The sequence below is a fragment of the Oncorhynchus clarkii genome, chromosome 6, assembly GCF_045791955.1.
Source record: "Oncorhynchus clarkii lewisi isolate Uvic-CL-2024 chromosome 6, UVic_Ocla_1.0, whole genome shotgun sequence".
Classification (NCBI taxonomy): domain Eukaryota; kingdom Metazoa; phylum Chordata; class Actinopteri; order Salmoniformes; family Salmonidae; genus Oncorhynchus; species Oncorhynchus clarkii.
Window position 1 is genome coordinate 56,864,391 of NC_092152.1, and position 21,777 is coordinate 56,886,167.

The 21,777-nt window shown below is 42.4% G+C and overlaps 1 protein-coding gene and 1 pseudogene across 1 annotated transcript; one reads left to right on the forward strand and one right to left on the reverse strand.

Moving 5' to 3' along the window:
- LOC139412405 (glutamine-dependent NAD(+) synthetase-like) lies at nucleotides 1–11,665 on the reverse strand (annotated as a pseudogene).
- A 1,441-nt stretch (nucleotides 11,666–13,106) lies between these two features.
- On the forward strand, nucleotides 13,107–20,411 carry LOC139411339 (7-dehydrocholesterol reductase-like). Its single transcript, XM_071157590.1, has 8 exons — nucleotides 13,107–13,191; nucleotides 14,344–14,464; nucleotides 15,942–16,164; nucleotides 16,382–16,472; nucleotides 18,144–18,357; nucleotides 18,479–18,683; nucleotides 18,838–18,969; nucleotides 19,186–20,411. Exons 2-8 carry the CDS (start codon nucleotides 14,355–14,357, stop codon nucleotides 19,648–19,650), a joined length of 1,440 nt encoding a protein of 479 aa, XP_071013691.1. The 5' UTR covers nucleotides 13,107–13,191; nucleotides 14,344–14,354; the 3' UTR covers nucleotides 19,651–20,411.
- The last annotated feature ends 1,366 nt before the right edge of the window (nucleotides 20,412–21,777 follow it).

Genomic DNA, 21,777 nt, shown 5'->3' on the forward strand with positions numbered 1-21,777 from the left:
TTACATGCTGTGGTAGTTGTGGTAGTCATTCCCAACCTCCATCTTGGACACCTGTGTATGAAATAACAATAACTTACCATGTTCAGTGGACTCAGTGGACGTTCACAATTCTTGTGAGATTAAATCAAATCCGCTAAAGCCGTTGAGGGAACAAGCAAATGTGAAAGATCCACATTAAAATGTCATGTTGACTGTTGGATCCCCACCTGATTATCAATGGCTCTGTACTGCCAGGACCAGCCAGTGTTGTAGAGCAATGGCCTGAGGTCAAAGCGGTTGTCATCAGGGCCATCCATAGCTCTCAGTGTGGTAGGATGGTCTCACAGTTGTCATTTTGTGTCTGTTCACAGAATACATCTGGAAGAAGTGTTTCACTTTGGCTGCCCCCTGAAATTTCAATGGTCAGAAGAAGTGTTATTCTCAATCATACAAATAGATATCATACACTGAGTGCACAAAACATTATGAACACCTCCTCTTTCCATGACATAGACTAACCAGGGGAATCTTGGTGAAAGCTATGATCCCTTATTGATGTCACTTGTTAAATGCACTTCAATTGGTGTAATTAAAGGAGAGGACACAGGTTAAAGAACAACCTTTAATCCTTAAGACAATTGAGACATGGATTGTGTATGTGTCCCATTCATAGGGTGAATGGGCAAGACAAAATATTTAAATGTCTTTGAACGGGGTATGGGAGTAGGTGCCATGTGCACAGGGTTGTGTCAAGAACTGCAACGCTGCTGTGTTTTTCACGCTCAACAGTTTCCCGTGTGTGTCAAGAACGGTCCACCACCCAAATGACATCCAGCCAACTTGACACAACTGTGGGAAGAATTGGAGTCAACATGGGCCAGCATCCCTGTGGAACGCTTTTGACACCTTGTAGAGTCCATGCAACTCAATATTAGGAAGGTGTTCTTAATGTTTTGTACACTCAGTGTGTACATGACTTTGTGTGAAACATAACACTCTATCATTGAGAGTTTTCCTCGTTTTTTACACGGTAGGCATATAATAGTATGAAAGTAGTAAATGGTGTGCGATACAGGGGTGTAGAGTGACCTGTGGAGGGGAGAGGACCTCCCTCCACGTGTGGATGAGTTTGCAGGACATGCTGTACGGGCCGCACTTGGAGATCTTCCTGATCCGGCCAATCACAGACAGCTCTGAGTATGTCATCCCTATATCAGGCTGACGAGAGGGGGACACAGAGAGAGCAAGAGAGAGGACGACAGCAAGGGATAAGGAAGAGGTCAGATTACACCATAACAGAACAAGCTATGTGCACAGATGACATCCACGAAGAGACATCCATCTTCCAAGCTTGTGAGGTGGTATATATAGACAGCAGTCACGGACGGACAAGGGGAAATTGAGCCACACAGTCAACACAGCCACAGAGGAAAAGCATTGCAGGACAATAACAACAGTAGTCAAGCTGAATAGAGGGTTTTTTATTTACGGTATATGGTATGACTTTAACTCCTAAGTCTTAAATGTCAACTTTTCTTAATACGTATAAAGAAAGGTCAATCCCAGCAGTGTGTGTTGTACAGTATGTGAGAAGAAAAAAAGGGAAAAAATAATAATAAGTTGTCACTTCATATGTGGTTGGCCCACACCCACAACGATCAACATAGTCAGAGGGCCCAAGCCCACATCTGGCTCCACTAGTGGTGACTTGTTACCTCATCAGTCTGCGACACCTGGCCGTCTGTCTGTCAGGGGCTCCAGCTCTGCAGTGGGAGGTGCAGCCATGATACTACAGAGGACATAAAGACAGTTGCCAACACGGTGAGTCTCCTGACATTATACTGACTGTTTTGTATTGTCCCAGAGAAGAATATGGATTTGCAGAACAGCATGCTTCACCTTCTGAGGGCGGTGAGCTAGAACTTTTCGACACAGTACTGCAGGAAGCTTGTCAGGTCTGCCTTACTGAGCAGTCATACTTACTTAGTGAAGTAGCCAGCTAGGCTGCAGAATAGAGGGGTATTGAGGTGAAGGTCAAATAGAGAGAGGGGTCCATACTATTTGTTATTTTATGTTGGACTGAAGCAGACAACACAGATTTTTTTTTTTTATGTGAGACAGAAAATTCTAAATATAAAAAAATGACATTCTCTAGTACCGTCACGCCCTGACCATAGAGAGCTGTTTATTCTCTGTTGGTTGGGGCGTGATAGTGACTAGGGTGGGTCATTTAGGTGATTAATGGTTTATGTTGGCCTGGTATGGTTCCCAATCAGAAACAGCTGTTGATCATTGTCTGATTGGGGATCATATTTAGGTAGCCATTTCCCCATTGTGATTTGTGGGATCTTGACTATGTATAGTTGCCTAGTAGCACTGTTAGCATCATGTTTCGGTTGTGCTTTATTGTTTTGTTTGGTGAATTTCGATTTATTAAAATATGTGGAACTCTATGCATGCTGTGCATTGATCTACTCCTTTCAACGAACGTGACATGTACTCACTAACCTCTCATCCACATTGGCTGAGCCAAGGACTAGAAGTCCACCAGGTTTCCCCTCAGCCCACTGAGCAAAGAGGTAGGCCAGAATCATCCTGATACAGGCCTGGGTGGGACAGGCCTGCTTGGGGAACAGTGGGCTGAGGGGAAACCTGGTGGCCTTCTAGTCCTTGGCTCAGCCAATGTGGATGAGAGGTTTCAGTTGAACAGTCTGAGCTGAGGAAACAGGGGCAGATTTTTACCTTGTCAGCTCAGGGGTTTGATCCAGCAACCTTTTGGTCTGAGCTGAGGAAACAATTGTGTGGTGTGTGAATTTGATGATCCTTTGCTGTTTTGGGGCGGCAGGTAGCCTAGTGGTTGGAGCGTTGGGCCAGTAACCAAAAGGTTGCTGGATCAAACCCCTGAGCTGAGGAAACAGGGGCAGATTTTTACCTTGTCAGCTCAGGGGTTTGATCCAGCAACCTTTTGGTTACTGGCCCAACGCTCCAACCACTAGGCTACCTGCCGCCCCAAAACAGCAAAGGATCATCAAATTCACACACCACACAATTGTTTCCTCAGCTCAGACTGTTCAACGGAAACATGATGGTGTGAGGATTGTGGTGAGCATGTGTGAATATGCAAGTAAATGGCGCAATAAAAGAGAAGTGCAAGCGAGGGCAAAAGCCCTGCTCATCTTAGATTTGTTTTGTTTTTTCACTTTGCAAAAAAAGGGTCTGTTGTAGTGTTTCAGGTATCACCTGAACAATGTATTGGAGTACTCCTGGACCCTTTACACTTAACCCACTCGCACATTCTGTAGGGCAAGGTTTTCTCTGGTGCTTCCACCATTAGCACGGAACTGGGGACACTTTCCCGTAACCATGGAGAAGATTCCCAGCATGCCTTTCACTGCCATGTCGATGTTGAGGTTCATGTGTGAACTGAATCAACAAGAAAAATACAAAGAAAAATAACTTTCGAAGAAAAGCACAACGTGAGATTTATAACAGATGCAACAGATGTTCTAATTTGTTATTCTGTAACTGCCCAACTATGATGGGGCCAGTGACGCTCACCTGCCAATCTGAGCAGCCAGCTCTTTGGCCCTGTTACGGGTTCCCACCGAGGAGTTCTCAATGGCCATGTAGCAGGTGGTGAAGATGCGTCCACACAGCTCCAGTGGATCCAGTGGGGTGTAGGACACATCACATCACTCACTACCCGTTGAACATCCTCCAGCACCTGGGAGTCTGATACAGGGAGAGGGAGGGAAGGAAAGAAGTTGAAGCTGTACCTGTCAGAAGCTGTAGTGACAAACTTTGAATGCAACGTCAAACTTTAGAATAGGAGCCATGTGTCCCTTGTGGGACACAACAAACCATTATGGGCCTGTACAGTATCCAGTCCAGTACTCACTGCCATCTCTGACTGCCTGGCAGACCAGCACACACATGGGGTAGACAAAGCAGGCTGTAGAGGAAGTGTCCACACCACCACTGAGGGGCAGAAGGAAACCAGCCTGGAGCAGGGAATAACAGGGGTGTTTATGGACAGAGATATACAGACAATATAAATATTCAGTACAAATATTCAGTAATAAGCAAGTAAGCGTAAGCACATTTACACATCATTCAAACCAAATATAGCACTACTCATCTGACCACTTCTCCTTAGGTATTCCCAAAGCCAACATGCTGGACCCAGGCTGAAGACACCAAAGACAAGAACACAGAGACACGCATGTGCATGTATTTGACATGGGTCAAATTGCAGGTTAGAATGAAGGCCTGTGCTTGTTTGTCACATGAATGGAAGAGTCTGTATGTGTACACTGTAAACTGTAAAGAGGTGGGCAGTCACATGATCTGGAAAGTAGCTTTAAATAAAACTTTGTGTCTTTTTAGTTTTAACTTCTCTCAGACAGGGATTGACTCCACCAAAGACAGGCAGCTCAGTTTCAGACACAAAGGGAGCAGTCAGGGTAAATGAATGTCACACTACATGCTTTGGAATCCTCTGTGTGGCGATATAGTAGCTGCTGTCTCTGTCTGTTTCCAATGATTCCATGGTGAAAAGAAAATACAGGGAGACACAGTCAAAAATAGCTACTATTTATTTTGGGCAGCATTTTAGCCACACAACACTCTTGTGATCACAGTCTTTGTCAGGGGGTGCCATGCCTAATCTCTTCCTCAGGGGTGTGGATCTGCCACTCAATGGGCTGGCGAGTGGGGAGGTAGACATCTTCACAGTCAGACCAGGAGAAGTCCACTTTGACTCGATGGCACGGCTTGTGCTCATACTCCTGGACACAGTGGAGGACATAACAGCAAACCATGTGACATTTCAAATGTAATGGGCATGTTATTTTGAGTCTGAGTCAATAACTGAAGGGAGAAGTTAAAGTGACTCTCGAATGTGTACCCAGTATAGGGAGGAAAGACGACACTGGACAGAGACAGAGCCTTGGGTTGGGGAGTTGAATGTTGAACAGGATTACCTCTGGCTTCCCTTGAGTGGCTTGTTTCACTAGGGGAGTAAGGTGTTTCTGAATCACATCTGCCATTTATGAGAAGTAAAAAGTGCCCTGTTTTGAAGAGAGATGTCAGCTCACCACATGTGGGTGGCAATGCTCTCCTCTGTAGCTGTGGACATCCTCCAGACCCAGAGTGACACAACCTCCTGCAACACACACACACACACACACACACACACACACAGGTTACACATTGTCCAAGAGTTCCCTTTGGCTAACCTTAACAATAACATTACACGACATGCTGACATGCCATGTAATCAAGCACAGCTCACAGCTGGTGTGTGAAGTGAGGGTGAAAGAATAGGCTGCAAGATATTCTTCTCACATTTGCTTTCCGTTATGTTTTGCCTGTCTTTACCAAGTCGTCCAGGGAGAACTTTCTTCCCTGGGCCACTATGTCCTCGTTGATGGCCACAATGGCACAAGCATCATAGTAGAGTCTGTCTCCATCACAACCCTTCTGATTGGCAAACACATAGACCCCCCCCCCCCCCACACACACACACACTCTGTGCAAAACAACAACACACTTGTCCTTATTCCACTTGTAATATTAGAAACTGCCCAACTTCATTACTATGCAATAACAATGAACTCAAAATAACATGAGACAACAATGTTGTTATGTAGTAATTACAGTGTTATTACACACGCCTAGGATCAATGTGATGATAAGTGTTACCTAAACTCATACTAATCAAAATATACATGTAGGCAAAAAACTGTATGAAATGGAGCAGTGCTTTAATGACAAAACAGTACCCCTAAGTGGTTACTGGGCAGGCAACATGCAGTACCTCTACTCTCATTAAACATACTGTGTAACAGGGATACTCAACCCTTAGCCTACGTGGTCCGGAGCCCGCTGGTTTTCTGCTCGATCTCATAATTAATTGCACACACACCTGTTGTCCCAGGTCTAAACCGGTCCCTGATTAGAGGGGAACAATAAAAAAATGCAGTGGAACCGGCTTCGAGGTCCAGAGTTGAGTTTGAGGGCGGTGTAACATGTGCATGTGTCCATCCGTCCGTTCATGTGTGTATGATCACCTTCGTGGTGGCTGATTTAACCAGGATGACTCTGTGGTCTGCCTTGCGTAGCTTGTGGTAGCTGGCTGAGGAGTTGGTGAAGATCTCCACACCGTCCAGACCCATGTCCACATGGGGGCTGCCAAGCACATGGCATTCCCACATACTTCATTACATACTGTAGCTTACTAGAAAAACTGTATACTGTATATATTTATTCAAATAAGCAATCTCACTTAATCTCTCAAAAAACATTTGAGCTCTCTTTCAATCCATTACACAAATGACTGACGACACACAGTAGTACACAACTCATTACAGAAATTGAGTAAGGTTTGAAAAGAAAAACCTTCGTTTGAGGCTCTTAATTGAATGTGCCTCCTAGGGTTCCACAGTTCAGCACAGACCTCACTCCCGATGCAGGTGTCTTTGGTTGAGAGGACGCAGTCAACAAAGGGGACAGTGTCCTTCAAGAGACAGAACAATGGAAAATAATTTCATTAACGATCCTATTAAATTGATGATACTATTGATTGCTGCACATACAGTGCCTTGCGAAAGTATTCGGCCCCCTTGAACTTTGCGACCTTTTGCCACATTTCAGGCTTCAAACATAAAGATATAAAACTGTATTTTTTTGTGAAGAATCAACAACAAGTGGGACACAATCATGAAGTGGAACGACATTTATTGGATATTTCAAACTTTTTTTAACAAATCAAAAACTGAAAAATTGGGTCGTGCAAAATGATTCAGCCCCTTTACTTTCAGTGCAGCAAACTCTCTCCAGAAGTTCAGTGAGGATCTCTGAATGATCCAATGTTGACCTAAATGACTAATGATGATAAATACAATCCACCTGTGTGTAATCAAGTCTCTGTATAAATGCACCTGCACTGTGATAGTCTCAGAGGTCCGTTAAAAGCACAGAGAGCATCATGAAGAACAAGGAACACACCAGGCAGGTCCGAGATACTGCTGTGAAGAAGTTTAAAGCCGGATTTGGATACAAAAGATTTCCCAAGCTTTAAACACCCCAAGGAGCACTGTGCAAGCGATAATATTGAAATGGAAGGAGTATCAGACCACTGCAAATCTACCAAAACCTGGCCGTCCCTCTAAACTTTCAGCTCATACAATGAGAAGACTGATCAGAGATGCAGCCAAGAGGCCCATGATCACTCTGGATGAACTGCAGAGATCTACAGCTGAGGTGGGAGACTCTGTCCATAGGACAACAATTAGTCGTATATTGCACAAATCTGGCCTTTATGGAAGAGTGGCAAGAAGAAAGCCATTTCTTAAAGATATCCATAAAAAGTGTCGTTTAAAGTTTGCCACAAGCCACCTGGGAGACACACCAAACATGTGGAAGAAGGTGCTCTGGTCAGATGAAACCAAAATTGAACTTTTTGGCAACAATGCAAAACGTTATGTTTGGCGTAAAAGCAACACAGCTCATCACCCTGAACACACCATCCCCACTGTCAAACATGGTGGTGGCAGCATCATGGTTTGGGCCTGCTTTTCTTCAGCAGGGACAGGGAAGATAGTTAAAATTGATGGGAAGATGGATGGAGCCAAATACAGGACCATTCTGGAAGAGAACCTGATGGAGTCTGCAAAAGACCTAAGACTGGGACGGAGATTTGTCTTCCAACAAGACAATGATCCAAAACATAAAGCAATATCTACAATGGAATGGTTCAAAAATAAACATATCCGGGTGTTAGAATGGCCAAGTCAAAGTCCAGACCTGAATCCAATCGAGAATCTGTGGAAAGAACTGAAAACTGCTGTTCACAAATGCTCTCCATCCAACCTCACTGAGCTCGAGCTGTTTTGCAAGGAGGAATGGGAAAAAATGTCAGTCTCTCGATGTGCAAAACTGATAGAGACATACCCCAAGCGACTTACAGCTGTAATCGCAGCAAAAGGTGGCACTACAAAGTATTAACTTAAGGGGGCTGAATAATTTTGCACCCCCAATTTTTCAGTTTTTGATTTGTTAAAAAAGTTTGAAATATCCAATAAATGTCGTTCCACTTCATGATTGTGTCCCACTTGTTGTTGATTCTTCACAAAAAAATACAGTTTTATATCTTTATGTTTGAAGCCTGAAATGTGGCAAAAGGTCGCAAAGTTCAAGGGGGCCGAATACTTTCGCAAGGCACTGTATACAGTACCAGTCAAAAGTTTGGACACACCTACTCATTCAAGGGTTTTTCTTTATTTTTACTATTTTCCACATTGTAGAATAATAGTGAAGACATCAAACTATTAAATAGCACATATGGAATCATATAGGAAACCAAAAAGTGTTAAACAAATATATTCTTCAAAGTAGCCACCCTTTGCCTTGATGACAGCTTTGCACACTCTTGGCATTCTCTCAACCAGCTTCATGAGGTAGTCACCTGTAATGCATTTCAATTAACAGGTGTGCCTTGTTAAATGTTATTTTGTGGAATTTCTTTCCGTTTGAATGCGTTTGAGCCAATCAGTTGTGTTGTGACAAGGTAGGGGTGGTATACAGAAGATAGCCTATTTGGTAAAATACCAAGTCTATATTATGGCAAGAACAGCTCAAATAAGCAAAGAGAACTGACAGTCCATCATTGTTTTAAGATATGAAGGTCAAGAACTTTTAAAGTTTCTTCAAGGGTAACCACAGGAACCTTCAAGCGCTATGATGAAACTGCCTCTCATGAGGGCCGCCACAGGAAAGGAAGACCCAGAGTTACCTCTGCTGCAGAGGAAGTAGCCCAAGTAAATGCCTCACAGAGTTCAGCGTAGCCTAGTGGTTAGAGTGTTGGACTAGTAACCGGAAGGTTGCAAGTTCAAACCCCCAAGCTGACAAGGTACAAATCTGTTGTTCTGCCCCTGAACAGGCAGTTCACTGTTCCTAGGCCATCATTGAAAATAAATTGTTCTTAACTGACTTGCCTGGTTAAATAAAGGTTAAAATAAGCAGACATCTCAACTGTTCAGAGGAGACTGTGTGAATCAAGCCTTCGTGGTCAAATTGCTGCATAGAAACCACTACCAAAGGATACCAATAATAAGAAGAGACTTGCTTGGGCCAAGTTACACGAGCAATGGACATTAGACCGGTGGAAATCTTTGCTTTGATGAGTCTAATTTTGAGGTTTTTGGTTCCAACTGCAGTGTCTTTGTAAGACGCGGAGTAGGTGAACAGATTATCTCTGTATGTGAAGTTCCCACAGTGAAGCATGGAAGAGAAGGTGTGATGGTGCTTCGCTGGTGACACTGTCTGTGATGTATTTAGAATTCAAGGCACACTTAACCAGCACGGCTACCACAGCATTCTGCAGTGATACGCCATCTCATCTGGTTTGCGCTTAGTCCCACTATCATTTGTTTTTCAACAGGACAATGACACAACACACCTCCAGGCTGTGTAAGGGCTATTTGACCAATAAGGAGAGTGATGGAGTGCTGCATCAGATAACCTTGCCTCCACAATCACCCAACCTCAACCCAATTGAGATGGTTTGGGATGAGTTGGACTGCAGAGTGAAGGAAAAGCAGCCAACAAGTGCTCAGCATTTTTGGGAACTCCTTCAAGACTGTTGGGAAAGCATTCCAGGTGAATCTGGTTGAGAGAATGCCAAGAGTGTGCAAAGCTGTAATCAAGTCAAATTGGTGACTACTTTGAAGAATCTCAAATATAAAATATATTTTAATTTGTTTAACACTTTTTGGGTTACTACATGATTCCATGTGTGTTATTTCATAGTTTTGATGTCTTCACTATTATGCTACAAGGTAGAAAATAGTACAAATAAAGAAAAATCTTTGAATGAGTAGGTGTGTCCAAACTTTTGACTGGTACTGTATATTAATGGTACAGTTTCCCTTTAAATGAAGAAACATGCAAATAATCCTCTTATCACTGATCCTTTTTAGTGCATACCAACCTCCCGCCATTATTAGAGAGAGAGGTAGGGAGAGAGATTGATCCTACCTGTCCTGTCACATCCTGGATCATCCTGGGCAGGAAGTACTCCTCCACATGTCTGTGGCAGACAAGCACAATAATGCCATGTTCAAATCAAATCAAAGTTTATTTGTCGGGGACAGATATTTGCAGGTGTTATGGGGGGTGCAGCTAAATGCGTACATGTTATTATGAGTGATGTGAAATAAATGGATTATTGTCCTTTTCCACTTACCAAATCTGCTTTGACCTTAGATCAAAACATTTAAAGACATGCTCTGGTACTTTGGTGAATACTAAGTATTTTTTAAACCTCCCGCTTTGGGCTGGATAGTGTCCATATGTAGTTCATATATACATAATCTATGAGCAAAATTACTGTCTTCCCTAAATTAGCCACAAAATCCCTAGTTTGAAAGCAACTGTTTTTCTCGAAGCTGTGCTGTGCCATTTTCCTTAAATGTTCCCCTATGTGGCCCAGCCCCGTAGCAATTTGAGTTCTAGCCAATGAGCTTCTGCCCCTCGCCATTTGAGTGTCAACTATCAAGATGCACACACAGCAGAGCGAGAGAGAGCAATGACTTGGTGGACATATCTGAACATTTGTGGCACAGTATGCAATTTTCTGAGAATACTTTTGGCTTATGAGCCCTACTTTCAGAACTACTGGCTAAAAAGTATACACAAGTACCGGAGAATCTTTAATTTCCCTGTTTATCAAAGCATTATCATTATGTTCAGATGGTAGGCTTTCTTGTGCAGATTCTATGTTGATCACTAGTTTATTCCATGGTGAAAACCAGCGGAACTCCCGGTTTCCAAGACTTATAATGAACATTAGCCACAGCAACATACACACTAAACAGCAACATACACTGTTTAGTGGGGTGTGATAGTCCAGGAGGCAAAGAGAGCCACAACATAGCTGAAGTGCTTGTCAGATGATGTCCTGACAGGTGACCCTAGCAGCTTCCTGAGTACCTAGAAACAGTGCAGCAGGGTGTCTGACTCGTAGAAGTGGTCTGCACAGCCATACCCACTGATGACCAGGGACAGAAAGAGAGGAGGTTGAGGGAAAGTTCATGGAAATTCAGAGCAGGCATGGCCATGTAGGATGCTTATTATATGCACAAGCACAGAGCTTTATAGGAGTCAAATAAACAAAGACACACATTTCTCTAATAAGCTAAATGTGTGCTGTAGGCTACTCACTGTATACAGTAATGTACTCAACAATCACTACAGTCACAACTTCGATGAAGGAGATGTACTTAATAAATACCATATTTTCAGTTCTGGTCCCAATCTGTATTTTTCCCCTGAGACTTGGCTATCGCGATACCTAGGGATGAGGATATATCATTATTAATGTTAATGGCATGTCCAGAGTCCTGATTTGCAAGATGTGCACGCTATTCCAGCAGAGCAAGTAACCTAGTACAGTAGACTATAGGCTTATGAGTGGAATATCTATAAATCATCACTTTTTTTAACACCATATGACCTTTAAAACAGCCCTGTATATGAGCCCACTACAATTTAAGTTAAATGGACAATGCATCTTCAATTAATGGATTTTTTTATTCGGACTTCTTTGTATTCTCTCCAAGTTTCCGTCAAAATCTAGTGCCCGTTGTATCAATGAGCACGTAACTAATATAACCTTTCGTCCCATTATATATAATGGTGCAACAAAATATCCTTGTTGATGTTCAAACGTTGGAACCTTAGTCTAAATTCTCAAATTAGTTACTGTATCACTCGACACAATACTATCTGAGTTGCAACGTTGTTTCACTTCAATCCGGGCACTCCAACCACAAATACAACAATGAGACAGATATTTCACCGGATGTATAAATGTGAAGCATCCGCTTGGTTTTTCCACTCGCTCAAATAATGTACCAAATGTGGTAGTGAGAGGAAGCCGTGTTGACGGCAGTGGGAGAAGATGGAACGAGATGGATTTTGTGCCACATTCTGCTAATTTTCTCATCGATGAAACATTTGATCTCAATACAGTTCTCTGTTCCCAAAACTAGAACATGTTACGAACAGAGTGGATTCAAAACATTGCTAGAACGCGAGACAAGTTTCTAAATATTGCTAGAACACAAGTTTCAAAACATTACTAGAACGCGAAAATAAGATCTTGCTAACTCGTGCTTGGCTCTGCCCACCTCGCTTGTTCTGGCCAGTTAGTTATACAAATCATTGCTACTACTGCCCCTTCTCTTCATATATCTTATTAAAGAGACAGGTAACTCATTCACACAACCAGCTGCTGCGCCTCTGCTGTATATATTGTTTGAAAATATGCAGTGGTGTAAAGTACTTACGTAAAAATACTTTAAAGTACTACTTAAGTTGTTTTTTTGTGTATCTGTATTTACTTTAGTATTTATTTTTTGACAACTTTTACTTTTACTTCGTTACATTCCTGAAGATTATAATGTACTTTTTACTCCATACATTTTCCCTAACACCCAAAAGTACTCAATACATTTTGAATGCTTAGCAGGACAGAAAAATTATCAATTTCATGCACTTATCAAGATAACTACTTCTGATTTGGCGGATCCACTAAACACATGCCTAATTTGTAAATGATGTGTTGGAGTGTGCCCCTGGCTGTCCGTACATTTTAAAAACAATAAAATGGTGCCGACTGCTTTGCTTAATATTAGGAATTTGAAGTGATATATACTTTTACTTTTGATACTTAAGTATATTTTAGCAATCACATTTAGTTTTGATACTTAAGTATATTTAGAACCAAATACTTTTAGACTTTTACTCAAGTAGTATTTTACTGTTTGACTTTATCTTTTACTTGAGTAGTTATCTGTTTAAGGTATCAATATTTTTACTCAAGTATCAGAATTGGGTACCTTTTCCACCACTCAAAATATGTTGAAGAGTTATTTGGGTTTACTCCCAGGTAATGTGTCGGCTCTTGACTGTAGATTAATTCTTTTTAATGGCCCATCCATTCATGAGCTCATCAGGCGGTAGTGGCTTCAGGTCCGTGTTACCCAATCAGAGGTCGATATGGCAGTGTGGCGCACCCTACTGAGACGTTATTGGCTGTACGTTTACACGCATTTATTATTTGGGCGGAGCTGTTGTTAATATATAACCTTTTATTCGTTATATCGTAAACATCTGGGCCAAGAGTTTTCCCATAGGTCCTAAAAGTTGGTGAGTAGCCCACGAAATGATCTTTAATAAGACAGATCTATTAAAATGTCTGCTTATAATGTTTATGTAATTTTTCCGTCTATGATCCTCGACATTATGCATGGGCTATTGTCCATATGAGTTATGGCTTTTTCCGGAGGTGCGTTATGGCTGCGTTAAGCAATTCGTTATCAATTGTTTTGTGATAGCCTTTATCGATCGTCTATTTATGTATTCGATCCGTTGTCGTGCAGAATTATTGACAATACAATTTCAGGGAATTGCGGATATTTATTCAATAATCGGGTATATAAACAGCTGACGCTTGTTGTAGGCCCATCAGTAATTTTAAGTAACGTTAAAAGGGTGGAGAATGAAGTCTATGCTTTTTAGGGAACCCTTACTTCAATCAGTATTGTACACAACATTATTTGAGTGGTCTATGTGAATGTGTGAGAGCTGTCACTCAGCCAAAAGTGTCCTTGTCAACCTGTTCAACTGTTGTTCCCCTCAGCATTATCGTTGTCTCTGTATGTTGGAGTTGGTCCAAAAACGTATCAGCTGACATAACCTATGCACTGAGACCTGCTATTATCCCTGTGGGTCTGCTTTACTACTCCAGAAGCTGTTTGTGGACTGTTTTCTGTGGATTGTTACAGTACATGTGTAGGGCCTACTTCTGATTTATGGTATAATAATATAATAAATGCCATTTAACAGACACTTCTAACCAAAGCGACTTAGTAATGCATGTATACGTGATTATTTTAATGGAGGGGATGAGCAACATTATTAATGGGTAGTTTAATAATGGGGGTGGAAAAGTTTGTTAGCTTCTATGGTGTCTTTGAGCCCATGTAGTAATCACATACCACAGGCAGTTATGGTCTTATTAAAGTGTACGTACACATTTTTCCAATGTGTTTGATATGATTGAACACTTGCATTAGATTTGCTAACCTACACAACTGTATTGTGCTAAAACCTCTCATTGTAGAAGTATCATGCTCAAGTCTATTCACAAACCATGCATCATGTACAGCACCATCACAGAGTGTGTCATGTCAGGTCCTCAAGGACCCCAGATGTCCTTTGATTTCCCACATGACCTTATAAGGTACAGTGGGGTCTGTTATGTCCTGGTCATTACCATGACTCTCTACTCTCTCTCAGTCTCCCTAGAGATGTCTTCTGCAGTGGCCATGGAGGCCACCCGGAGGCGCCAGAGGCTCAGCTCTAACGGGGGGGCGTCTGAGACCACGGAGGAACCTGCAGGGCAGTGGGGAAGAGCATGGTAAGATGAAGCTGACCGGCTGTAGACCTATAGTCATTAATCCTCTACTCGGGTAACTTGGGTTCACGTGTCACTGGTTTCACTCTCTGTTGGTTCAGGACTGATTTGTGATACGATATACTTAAAGCTGCCGTCCGTAATGGTGAAACTGCCACATCCGTTTGCGATATCACAACAACAACGTAGTTAAAGCAAGCAACATCATTGCGCGCACGGTAGAGCAGCAGCATATGTACTGAGACTTGTTTTACACTCCCCACCTCTGCTTCGTCAACAGAAACAGCCATGGGGGGGGGGGGGGAGTGGCGCTGTTTCCCCAACTGTGGATTCCATATTTAATGTCCATTTTATATGGAAATTCATTTTTGTCAAGTCAGCATCCAAACACACAATACAGAAAACACTGGAAAGTTCATAGTCTATGCACACGTATTCACAGTCCCTGTGGCCTACTGTCTGACAATCGGGCCTACATCTGTCCCATGTCCCACTGTTGAGCAGCCTGATGGCTGTCGGAATTACATTTTCCCTGCTCCTATTCTTGCTGAACAGTGGGGACCTTGTATTTCTTTGGGAAGGGCAGCATCTCAAAACATTGGGCAAGATTGTGTGTGGGGACCTGCTTAATCTTCAGTCAACAAAGGTAGTATGGAAAGGAAGTAGACGTATTTGACTTCGGAAAATGAAACGACCAGTTTGAATCAGTTCACAAGCTTCCCGTTGTTCCACGCATTGTCTTTCCATTATATGTCTATTCCAGTTGTCATTGGGTTATGGGTCGCTGCCACTGAAATAAGTTAAAAAGTGACATACATGTTTTTGCCGTTGTAGCCCTTATGCAAAGCTCGGGTTAGCGAATGGATTCACGACAGAATTATAAAAATAAAAAAAAGGAAAAACTAGGCTCTCAATATTTATGTTGTTCATGCGATTGATTTGTGCTGCACATGGACAGCACGGGAGGCTGGGGGCATCTTCGTTGGTGTGGATGGGCTCGTGGTAATGGCTGGAGGAGAATAAGTAGAATGGTGCCAAATACACCAAACACATGGTTTCCATGTGTTTGCTACCATTGTATTTGCTCCCGTTTCAGCCATTATTACGAGCCGTCCTCCCCTCAACAGTCTCCGCTGATGGACAGTCACTACATGGACAGACAGTCACTAAAATGGCCTATATCATTCTTGTCATATAATCAGTGTTATTCAAATGAGCCTGTAATATAAACTGGTCATGCGTATCTTCTAAAGTGAACTCTAGCAAAGTTGTCAGAACATGGCCGATAGCGTTTATGTCAGATTAGATCTACAGCCTAATAATAACAACTCTCGAACAAATTAGAGTATCAAGTGTTTTTTTTAAAGGAAAAATTTAAGGAATGATTAATTATTATAAATGCTCCAATGATTATGCATTTGCACCATTACAACTCTGTATGTCTTTTCCCCCATCTCCTCCACACCTACCACTCTGTTAGGGAGGTGGACTGGTTCTCTCTGAGCGCTGTGATCCTGCTGCTGTGCACAGCTCCCTTCCTGGTGTTCTTCTTTGTCATGGTGTGTGACCAGTACCAGTGCTCGGTCAGCCAGCCCCTGGTGGAGCTCTACAGTGGAGAGGCCACCCTGCGCTCCATCTGGGACAAGGCCCCCTCCTTCACCTGGACCGCTGCTCAGATCTACACCGTCTGGGTCTCCTTCCAGGTAGGGCCAGAGAAGAGAGGGACATAGGCTGCGTTTACACAGCCCAATTATTTTGCCCAATTATTGTTCCTTTGACCAATCAGAACAGATAAAAGATCAGAATTGGGCTGCCACTGTATTTTTTTTAAGTTGGTGTAAATTGCATTTTATTATGGTTTATAGCGCCAGAATATTTCACAGATGGGAGTTCTGTGGAATGACACTGTTTCTCCATCAGGTGGTGCTCTACATGTGTGTTCCTGATGTCACTCATAAGTTCCTGCCTGGCTATGCAGGTGGGGTTCAGGATGGAGCTCGCACCCCAGCAGGTAAGGCACCTGAGAAGAAAAAAGTTGTTTTTGGAGATTTCTAGCATGAAGGATTGGCTTCTATTAATATTTACAGATATTGTATGTGCACAAAACCTCTTAAGTCTACCCCTTCCTTTTTCGAACATTCTGTTAAAAATCGCGCAACTTTTCAGCGTCCTGCTACTCATGCCAGGAATATAGTATATGCATATGATTAGTATGTGTGGATAGAAAACACTCTGAAGTTTCTAAAACTGGTTAAATCACGGCTGTGACTATAACAGATCGTGTGTTTCATTGAAAAACGCAAGAAAAACTGCTCTCTGAAAGCTAAAAATAATTTCCATAAGTCACTTTCATGGGTTGTTAAAAGGGGACAAAATTTAATATCGACCTGCATGCAATTCATACAAATTCCACACGATGTCGCCATTGTCGTCATTTTCAATTGAATTTTTTGTTGGAAAATCCAACTATCTGGATTCCGTTTCTTCCGGTCTCCACCAGGATCTTTTCAATGTGGACATTGGCAGCCATTGATTTGCAGACGAGGAGCTATTGAATATACATCGCCCTGTAATCATTTTGATAGATTATAAACGTTTACTAATACCTAAAGTTGGATTACAAAAGGATTTCGAAGTGTTTTGTGAAAGTTTATCGTCGACTTTTTTAATTTTAAAAAATGACGCAGCGTTTAAAAACAATGTTTTTTTCTGAATGACACAGCTTCCATAGAAAGCTATTTTGGGTATATATGGACCGATTTAAACGAAAAAAAGACCCAATAGTGATGTTTATGGGGCATATAGGAGTGCCAAGAAAGAAGCTCGTCAAAGGTAATGAATGTTTTATATTTTATTTCTGCGTTTTGTGTTGCGCCGGCTAAGCTATATCTTTGTTTACATCGCATTCAGGCATTTTGGGGTGTTGCATGCTATCAGATAATAGCTTCTCATGCCTTCGCCGAAAAGCATTTTAAAAATCTGACTTGTTGGCTAGGTTCACAACGAGTGTAGCTTTAATTCAATACCCTGCTTGTGAATTTTGATCAAGGTTTGAGTTTTAACGAGTACATTTAGCATTTAGCGTAGCGCATTTGCATTTCCAGGTGCCTAGTTGAGACATATGCGTCTCAAGTAGAATCAAGAAGTTAAGTGTAGTTGGCTGCAAACACTTGGCTCTGTTCCACCCAGAAGAACGACTGCCCCCTCTCATTGAAGCCACGGATCGCGGTACTGCAGGCAGGGTTTGCAGAAAACAGGATCCCCATTATAGTGAATAAAAAAATGGCAATTTTCATGTAAAAAATAATAATACTTGAAAACCGTTATGGTAACAATAATTGCTTCTAATACACTTGATGTATGTCCTTGAGCCGTTTCTTTTTAAATCACACACAGACAAAGTTATAAGGGTAATTTAGTTGCTAATGGCAGTCTGCAGTGCCCCGGTCGGCCTTCAACTTGAGTTACTCAATGAGAGGGAGCAGCGCTGAGCTGGCCTGCAACGTCACTTCCTGGAGTAGCTCAAACTGTGCATGTTGTCTTCATGAGACGCCATCTTAAACAACTGAATTTGGCTTGAATGTGTTGTTGAGTCTTCACATAGGAATGAATGGTGTCACGTGATTGATGGCTTTGTCCATGTGCAGTCATTGTTTCACCCCCATTGTTTGTTCTCTCCTAGGCCTCATAAACAAGTATGAGATCAACGGTTTACAGTCGTGGCTGATCACCCATGCCCTGTGGTATGCCAACGCTCAATACTTCCACTGGTTTTCCCCCACCATAATCTTCGACAACTGGATCCCACTGCTGTGGTGCACCAACATACTGGGCTATGCTGTGTCCACCTTTGCCTTTGTCAAGGCCTACCTCTTCCCCACCAATGCAGAGGACTGGTGAGGATTATATGCATCCAATAGTATGTTAGGATATTCAAACTTGTCACTTGCATGTAATATTTCATGAAACTTGTCACTTTGGGCATAGTTAATCTGAATTGCCTTTATTATTTTCCAGCAAATTTACAGGCAACGTCTTCTATAACTACATGATGGGCATTGAGTTCAATCCCCGCATCGGCAAATGGTTCGACTTCAAGCTCTTCTTCAACGGGAGACCTGGTATTGTTGCCTGGACTCTAATCAACCTCTCCTATGCAGCCAAACAGCAGGAGCTATATGGCTATGTGACCAATTCTATGATCCTGGTTAATGTGCTGCAGGTGAGACACTCCTCTCCCTTTACCACTAGATGGCAGGGTATGTTAAGCGAGTGAGCTAGCTAAACTAGACCGTAGAGTGGTAGCTTTGACTGAACCAGTTTAGGAAAGCTTGGCCTCCAGTGAATGGCTACTGATGTAATAGCTACTCCTCCAGGCTATCTATGTTCTCGACTTCTTCTGGAATGAGGCATGGTACCTGAAGACAATTGACATCTGCCATGACCACTTCGGCTGGTACCTGGGCTGGGGAGACTGTGTGTGGCTGCCCTTCCTCTACACGCTGCAGGTAAGTCACATCATCATAAAAAAAAAAAATGAGTCCGACACCCAACACAGAAGCCGCTGCAAAAAAAATATGAATAAGTAATGGAAATTATAGATGCATCGACGTGCTTCTATTATACTGGCTGAGTTAAATATGGCTGTGATGCAGTCTTTCTTGTTTTCTGTTCAACAGTGATGACATCATACTGTATGTTTGGCATCATGTCTCTTTCTACAGGGCCTGTACCTGGTGTATAACCCAGTCCAGCTCTCCACAGCCCATGCTGCTGCTGTCCTCCTCTTGGGTCTGGTGGGTTACTACGTCTTCCGCTCCACCAACCACCAGAAGGACCTGTTCCGCCGTACCGAGGGGAAGTGCTCCGTCTGGGGCAAGAAGCCCACCTTCATTGAGTGTGCCTACCGCTCGGGTGACGGCGGCCTGCACCACAGCAAGCTCATGACCTCCGGCTTCTGGGGCGTGGCACGCCACCTCAACTACACGGGCGACCTGATGGGCTCGCTGGCCTACTGTGCAGCCTGCGGCTTCGGCCACATTCACCCCTACTTCTACGTCGTCTACATGACCATCCTGCTGGTGCACCGCTGTGTGAGAGACGAGCATCGCTGCAGCAGCAAGTACGGCAAAGACTGGAAGCGCTACACGGATGCAGTTCCCTATCGCCTGCTGCCTGGGATCTTCTAGAGTCGAGTCAGAGGTTGAAGGAATCCCTGCATCCTGAAAGAAGTTTAACAGAAGAAGGAGATGTGTGTTAAATGGACTGTTCACATTCCATGGGAAAGACGTTGATGACATCTTGAGCAAAGTGTGTGTGTGTGTGTGTGTGTGTGTGTGTGTGTGTGTGTGTGTGCGCAATCCTCAGCTACTCTCAGAACTGCTCTCACCGGTGCCTAGAAGCATTTCTCCGTAAATGTTGATACTATGGTACATATCTATGTTCTATGGTACATAGATGCTATGAGAAACTCTGCAAAATGGATTTCTAATTCAAATCTGTATTTAAGTGTACTGTAGTCTAGCAACGTGAACATCACATAACCATACAGTTGCACTTAGTTGGCGTTGGTCAAGTAACTACAGCTACAAGTGAGCAATAATCTAGATGTCTTTTGACAATGCACTGTCGATGGCAAATGTCTCTTCTACTTAGGGGTCAGCCCAGCGTTACATGAAACGCTAGCAGCAGACTGGTATATTATGTTCAAGAAGCAGCTACAACTATACAATGATTGTTCCTGCTAAAATACATTTTTCTTTATTTCTGTCAATATATTTGAGGTACCTGTTATTTTAAAGTTTTTGTGCTAATAGTGCTTTTACTTTATCCAACAGTCTTTTTGACATTTGATTTCAGTTGTTTGCCTTTTTTTTTTTTTTTTTAACCTCATCTGCCTTTCCTCAAGTGATAACTTAGAAAAGTAAATAAACCTAACATGGTGAATACATTTCTGATTTCTTTACTTTGATTCCAACAATTATTAATTTTTTTGTCCGTGTTTGTGCATTGTGTGTGTGTGAGTGGAGGAAATGACAACGACAGAGGTGTCATTGCAACATCACAGAGTTGTTCCTGTGGAAGGCCACCACTTCCTCCTGCTGTGACTGAAGAGGTTGATCAGGCCTCCCGTCTCTCACGCTGACCTGCCTGACCCCTTCCTATCATCACAGCTGCCAGCAAAAGAGTTAAACAAACACAGACGGTTGGAGCTGGATGTGAGGCTGATGTTAGGCTCTGACAGACAAGAGGAGGGTGAATGTGGAAGTGGTGGCTGGTGGAAAGACCCCCTGGAGTGGGTATAACAGTGATCACTCACTGGTAAGGGTGGTGGTTGTACTAACGTCAAGAGTGCACCCTTCACTTCCATTTACTATTTCTTCCTCTATTCTCTGTTCTTATGTCTCCCTAATCCTCATCTTTCTATCCCTCTCTCCCGCTCTAATTTAAAGTCACCTCAAATCTGACATTCAGCAGCAGGGGGCAGTAGAACACAGTTTGTGAAAAAATCTAATTGATGCTAATTACCACTGTTTATAGTTCATAAAGTTCTTAAGAACGTAACGTTAGGATAGCCTGAACATGAGAACGGTTCAAGAGTTACTTTAGGAGAGTTAATATATGCTTATTTATATAGTTATAGTTGATACCATTTTTTAAGAATTGGAAGATAGGAGAGCCGGAACATGCGAGAGTTGGTTTAGTGTCTCTAGCTTGAACGTTTGAAGAGTAACTGTTGGCGAGTTATTTTATGCACATTTATGTAAATGTATATAGTTATAGTTGATAAAGCTCTTAAAGAATTTGAAGTTAGAATATGCCTGAACTTAGAGAATTATTTATTTATTTTACCATTCAAGTCTACGCGCCTTTTCTCCCCCATTGAAATGTATTGGTAGCTCATTAAAAATATTGTTATAGTTCAAAAAGTATAAATGCTATCAAAAATATGTTCTCAAGCTATCTAGTTCGGGGCCGTCTGTACGTTTTGAAGTTGGTTTTCGTGTTCATGGAGTAAGTCACTTAAAGCTTTGGAGTGGGCTAAAGAAATCAAATACTAAGAATATGAGTATGTAAGAAATCTCGAGTTGTGCTTTTCCTTCAGCAAGCATTAAAGACAACACAAAAGATCCAAATAATTCACCCAGACACACGTATCTTTACTCGTTCTTCACGCAGACTTAGACAAATAAACACAGAGCGCTCATCTACTCCCTCTTCAGTCATTCACATACACACGTACTCAATCACCTCTCCCATCCCTTTTCACACCGACACAAATAAACAAACACGGGACCCTAATGTCCTATCCACAG

Excerpts from the sequence above, each read along its gene's own strand:
- LOC139411339 (XM_071157590.1), top strand. The coding sequence starts at position 14,355 with ATGTCTTCTGCAGTGGCCATGGAGGCCACCCGGAGGCGCCAGAGGCTC. Across the intron at positions 18,684-18,837 it reads TCCTGGTTAATGTGCTGCAG|GCTATCTATGTTCTCGACTT; the intron begins GTGAGACACTCC and ends CTACTCCTCCAG. Across the intron at positions 18,970-19,185 it reads CCTTCCTCTACACGCTGCAG|GGCCTGTACCTGGTGTATAA; the intron begins GTAAGTCACATC and ends CTCTTTCTACAG.